Source organism: Microcebus murinus, chromosome 8 (genome assembly GCF_040939455.1).
Source record: "Microcebus murinus isolate Inina chromosome 8, M.murinus_Inina_mat1.0, whole genome shotgun sequence".
Classification (NCBI taxonomy): domain Eukaryota; kingdom Metazoa; phylum Chordata; class Mammalia; order Primates; family Cheirogaleidae; genus Microcebus; species Microcebus murinus.
Window position 1 is genome coordinate 92,486,733 of NC_134111.1, and position 6,171 is coordinate 92,492,903.

General features: G+C 43.7%; 1 protein-coding gene across 2 annotated transcripts in view; it reads left to right on the top strand.

Annotated features, from left to right (window-relative positions):
- Positions 1-3,665, top strand: part of SGPP2 (sphingosine-1-phosphate phosphatase 2) — a 106,423-nt gene extending 102,758 nt beyond the window's left edge. For both annotated transcript variants that reach the window (XM_012741938.2, XM_012741939.3), the window contains exon 5: positions 2,957-3,665. In XM_012741938.2, the coding sequence (XP_012597392.2) occupies positions 2,957-3,508 (552 nt within the window). In that variant the 3' untranslated portion in view covers positions 3,509-3,665. The remainder of the gene's footprint in view (positions 1-2,956) is intronic.
- Positions 3,666-6,171: the final 2,506 nt, after the last annotated feature.

Sequence of the window (6,171 nt, forward strand, 5' to 3'; positions counted from 1 at the left end):
TGGGTGCAGTGCACGCTATCTGGACACTTGTAGTTCTAACTTGGGCAGTGCAAGGCAATTTATGTAACCAAAGCATTTGAACCCCTGAAATATTCTGAAATAAAAAATAAAAAGAAATGCAGGCCTAGAGTTTGAGAGAGATACCTGAGAACACAGATTTGAGAGTCTCACAGATAGAGAATGGAGAGATAAAGCCATGGACCTATGCAGAGTCTTCAAGAGAGAAAATATATAAGGCTTGCAGATAGAATCCGTAGAAAAAGTCCATGTTTAGGATATGGAAAGAGGAAGACTTAAAGGAAGAAACCAAAAAGATACTTCTTACAGATCACAGAAGATCCAGGATAGTGCAGGGTAACATTAATAAAAAGCTGAATATTAAGGGTCTGCTAAGTAAAGAGTTTTAATCTCCAGGGCACAGTGTTTGGAGGAAGAGAAAACATCTCTCTCTCTGAGAATTCCAAATAAAAGCCCTATAATTCATTCTGATTGGACTGGCTGGGTCACATGACCACCCCTGCACTGTTGGGGAGGTCCAGTGCATTGATTGGCTTACATAGGTCATGTGCTTCAACTCCATAATTTCCCAGAACCTCATGGGTCCCCAAGGAGAAATATGGGGCTGTTGGTTGGAAGACATAGATATTAATGAAAATAAACCAAGGAATGTCTAGTCAGTGGCCTTTGAGAGTAATGTATCATCTAAGTCAGGAGGTGAGGCAGCAGCTGTATGTCAAGTTGAGAAACTGGAGGCAACATGTAAAGAAAATTCAAAGAGTTTGGCTCAATTTTGGCAACCAGGAAGCTTAAAGGAAGGATTTTTCTTTTTTTCCCAAAATCATGACAACATCCATCCATATTCTTTTTTTTTTTTTTTTTTTTTTTTTTTTTTTTTTTGAGACAGAGTCTCGCTTTCTTGCCTAGGCTAGAGTGAGTGCCGTGGCGTCAGCCTAGCTCACAGCAACCTCAAACTCCTGGGCTCAAGCGATCCTGCTGCCTCAGCCTCCTGCGTAGCTGGGACTACAAGCACGAGCCACCATGCCCGGCTGATTTTTATATTATATATATTAGTTGGCCAATTAATTTCTATTTTTATGGTAGAGACGGGGTCTCGCTCAGGCTGGTTTTGAACTCCTGACCTTCAGCAATCCGCCTGCCTCGGCCTCCCAGAGTGCTAGGATTACAGGCGTGAGCCACCGCGCCCGGCCTCCATCCATATTCTTAGGTGCAAGAAAATGAACCACTGGGAGGGAGACCGTGGAGATCCAGAGCCTGAGGGCATAATGGAGGGGAAGGATGGTGATGGGGCAGGAAGTGAGAGGCTGCCCCCCCCAGGAGACAGGCAGGCTCCTCACCTCTCTGCACTGCAGTCAGAACCACCTTCTAAAAGAGAAAATCTAGTCATGTTGTTACCCAGTGAGAGCTACTTCAGAGGCTTCATGTTGCTCCCAGGATGTCTTCCTTATGGGGTGGATTGGACAGTATAGCCCTGTATTTACTCCTGCCTGTGTTTACTCTCTGCTTTCCAGCCTCTTCCCCTCTTAAATAACGGCGACTGTCTGTCTCGCACTAGACCGCAAGGTCTGCGGCATAGGCGGGGATTGTGTTTGTCTGGTTCACGCTGGATTCCCTAGCGCTGTGTCTGGCATACAGCAGGCACTCAGACACGGAAGTGTGAATGGATGCCTGCTACTCTGCGAAACTTGCTGTTGCCTTAGTGACTGTTTCTAAGATCTAATTCTCACCCATCATTTACCCAAATCAGATGTCATTTATTAGACACTAGGCAAGAGAAACAAATAATGAACTAAATAAAAAAGAGTAGAAGGAAACATGCCAAAGTAGAGACAGTGTTTAACTGTAGGTGGTGGAACTACGGATCTATTAATTACATTAAAACTTCGCCTTTTAATAAATTTTGCAATAAGAAGACTAAGAGGAAAAGAAAATGTGTGGCATCAAGGAGTTAAAGATATTTTGAGCAGGGAAGGAAGGGAGGAGGAGAAAGGAAGAAAGAAAATCACTGTTCCAAAGAATGGGATTAATTAAATAAAGCTTGGTACATCTGCTCAATGAAATTTTATGTACACTGTTTGAAATCTTGTCTCTGAAGACAGAGTGATTGTGCCAATGCTGAAATGGTGAAACTTTGATTCCATCACATCCCAAATGTCTCCTCAGGCCTCCCCAAATGAACATCCTCTAAATAACAATGATGTGCTCGCTGTGAATACGGCTTTCCCTCCAGCCAGCCTACAGTCCCGACCCCTGCCTGCCAAGAGAGGATGGCACCACCTTTGTGAATATGGCATTTGTAACTGTGATATAAGTATTTAAATACTTACAATATCTATGTAATAAAATAAGATTGAAGAAACAATGAGATTATGGCTATTCATTAAGAAATGTAGAGACCAGGCATAGTGGCTCACGCCTGTAATCCCAGCACTTTGAGAGGCCAAGGCAGAATGATTGCTTGAGGCCAGGAGTTCAAGACCAGCCTGGGCAACACAATGAGACCCCCATCTTTACAAAACAATAGAAACATTAGCTGGGTGTGGTGGCTGGCACCTATAGTCCCAGCTACTCTGGAGGCTGAGAGGCAGGAGAATCACAGGAGCCCAGGAATTCGAGATTACAGTGAGCCCTCATTGGGCCCCTGCACTACAGTCTGGGTGACAAGGCAAGACCCTATCTCTAAAAACAGAAAATACAGAATTTATTACAAAAGTTGGAAAAACTGGAAGAAGATATGTAGCATGATTGCTGTGTGCATTTTCTATTTTCATTTCAATGTTTTTTACAGCCTTAAGCTTTCTTCGAACATGTACTGTAAAATGAAACAACGCAAAAATTATATTTTAAATATCAAATCATCCACATGTGACTGAACATTTTACGTATATACAAGGAAGCACGCATTGGCTCACACTGTTCTTTTCTCTCCTTCTCCCAGGATGTGCTGGGTGGCGTGCTGATCACCGCGCTCCTCATTGTCCTCACCTACCCTGCCTGGACCTTCATCGACTGCCTGGACTCAGCCAGTCCCCTCTTGCCTGTGTGCGTCATAGTCGTGCCATTCTTCCTGTGTTACAATTACCCTGTGTCTGATTACTACAGCCCGACCAGAGCAGACACCACCACCATTCTGGCTGCCGGGGCGGGGGTGACCATAGGATTCTGGATCAACCGTTTCTTCCAGCTCGCATCCAAGCCCGCTGAATCACTCCCTGTCATTCAGAACATCCCGGCACTCGCCACTGACATGTTAGTTTTAGGTGTGACCAAATTTGCGGTGGGAATTCTGTTGATCCTCTTGGTTCGTCAACTTGTACAGAATCTCTCACTGCAAGTATTATATACATGGTTCAAGGTGGTCACGAGGAACAAGGAGGCCAGGCGGAGACTGGAGATCGAAGTGCCTTACAAGTTTGTTACCTACACATCTGTTGGCATCTGTGCTACAACCTTTGTGCCAATGCTGCACAGATTTTTGGGATTACCATGAGTCTCAAACAGTTGGAAATGAGCCCACTGGACATGAGAGCCAAAAAAAGTTGTTGGTGGGCAAGTCTTGACAACTCATTTCTCTTAAAAAAAAAAAAAAATCTTAAGTTACATTGTGATGCTACAGTTGAACCCAGGTAAAAATAAATAAATAAATAAATAAATAAATAAATAAATAAATAAATAAATAAATAAATAAAACCACAATTAAGATCTTTAAGGACTGCTCTTCCCCACCCCATTATGTTATCTGGACTTGGTATGTAGTTATGAGTTGGCAGGAATCGTGGCCTGGCTTTGGAATGGCTCTGAAGCCCTGCTGGGTTCTAGAGAGACAGCAGAAATTGGTGATCTGGGAGGCTGGAGGTAGAGCTTTTCTCAGTTATGACCCTGAATCTCATTTCTAAAATGGGGACTTTGGTCCGGGCGAAAGGGTGGTGCCATATAAAACTGCATTCCTTGGAGGGTGACTTCTTTGTTATGGTCTAATTATACCGTGCCTGCTTGGGTGGTAAGAACACTCTGAAATAAACCTTGCTGTGAAAAGATTAAAGGTCATGGGGAAAAGCCTGCTTTTTCCTTCAGAGTCCTGGTCTCCTTCTAGTGGTCATGTTGAAACAGGGACCTGCTCTTCCTTATTGATATACTTTGCAGGATTCTAGGCGCCATTACTACGCGCTTCTGAGCCAGGAAACAAACCGGCTGCTTCCATTCCACCAGGCAGGTTGGGGTTAGCCTTCAGCACAAGTAGACACATCTGGGAACCCTCTGTCCTCTTCAGCCTTTTTTGCTTTCATATAAACTTGGAGGCACTGGCATCTGCCTAGGATAATGGATCAACAGAAGAGCAGATGAACCCGATCCTTCCCGGGGTCTGACAGGGGCAGGCTTTCCTGACATTACATGATCCTGCCAAGGGCTCCCTGATGTCACTCTTCCCTTTCTCAGTTGCTTTCTGTCAATCCAGAATCAGGCTCCCCTTCTGTCTTCTCTCCTGTCACCTCTTATCTCTTGGCAATTTTAAGGGTGATTAATGCAAGAACAACTTCAGCTTCTCTTGGGAAAACAAGCCAACCAAATAAAGCACCCATTAAAACAAGGGTGAGTCCTCCTTAGACTTAGGAAAGTGATTGTTATTTATGCAGACACCTCAGAGTGGCCTTCCCGGGCTCCTCTTCAGTTAAGGAACAGGTGTCAGCAACTTTCTTAAAAGTTAGCGTAAATATATACTTGACAAAGTATCTATTGAGGTATAGTGCCTGAACCACCAAAGCCAATGTTTTGTGAGCCTAACACATCATCACCATGCACACACTTTTGGGAAAAATTACCATCCTTAAAAGTTACAGAGGTTCTTATCTCTGTGTCCAGCATTAAAACTGAAAGCTTTATCTTTCCTGATTTCAGATATGTTCCATGGCCTTATTGTTGGGATGACCTTTGGGATTTGACTTATTGCTCCAATTTCTGGAGAATAATTTTAAAACATCCTGTTTTCTCTTAAAATTCTTCTCACATTTATTAATATCATAGAAGGCAGGGATCAAAATGACCTGCCATGATTGCTTTCACATCAGACTCTGAGCAGCATTTGCAGCACCAGGACTGGGGCACAGCCCTGTCTCATAGGCACTCCCAGCTGGGGTCTGCTCTGCATGCAGCAGCTATTGGTTGGATGAGGCAGTTTCCTGTACTTCCGTCTCCCCAGCTGCCAAACCAGAGATCGCAATACTGGATATTTGCACAAAATGGTTTTAGTTGATTTGTCTGAAGCCAACTGACAAAAGGATTAGCTTTTCCTATTTGTATCTCTTAAAAAAGAGGATCGGTAATTATTGTCACAGCAGTGGGTGTTTGCATTACATAAATATACATATGTATGCATATATAATTTTTACTCCTCTTTTTTAGAAGTCCCCAAAATAAGAAAGTCGATCAACTGTATTGATGTATTTAAGATTGTATTTACCTAATTTGGATTAAGGATGAATATATTAGCCACAGTATATTAAAAATGACCCAAGGATTTGTCATGGTCACTTTTTAAAGTATCTGATTGCAGAAACTGGAGAATAAAAACTACATATTGGTGAGGCCGAGCTTAGTTTTTGAACACTCCTGCTCTGTGGCACAGAATCAAGCGGCAGCTAACTGGTGGAAAGAAGTCATCACCTGATTCAAACTCTTGCTTTGCCAGCCCTCCTTTTCACTTCTCACACAGCACTTCACTCTTAAGTTCTCTCATACCCTTGCACACCATCGCATGCCCCTTTGGAGCATGCCTTGTACAGCCTTGCAAGACATGGATTTTTCTCTCCGGGGAAAGACTGCCCCCTGCTGGTTTGGCTTCAGTCTTGGTCCGAAGCCCCTCTCTTGATCTGCAGTCTTGGAGATTAAGAATTTAAAAGTCAAGCTCACCACAATGTAAGCCTAGAACCAGTGGTCTGGCCAACCTTGCTTTTGGGAACTATGACACAGACACCAAGTCGTCAGGATTATTGGCTCCTCCAGAAGCCAGGCAGAATGACATGCCCTTTTCCTAATTATTTCCATCCTGCCCCCAACCTACTTCCACTTTGGGCCCCAGCGTCCATCCTGCAGCCTTCATTCTGGACAGCTTTCATGCCAGTTTTGCTCAGACCTGCACTATCATAGAATACTCAG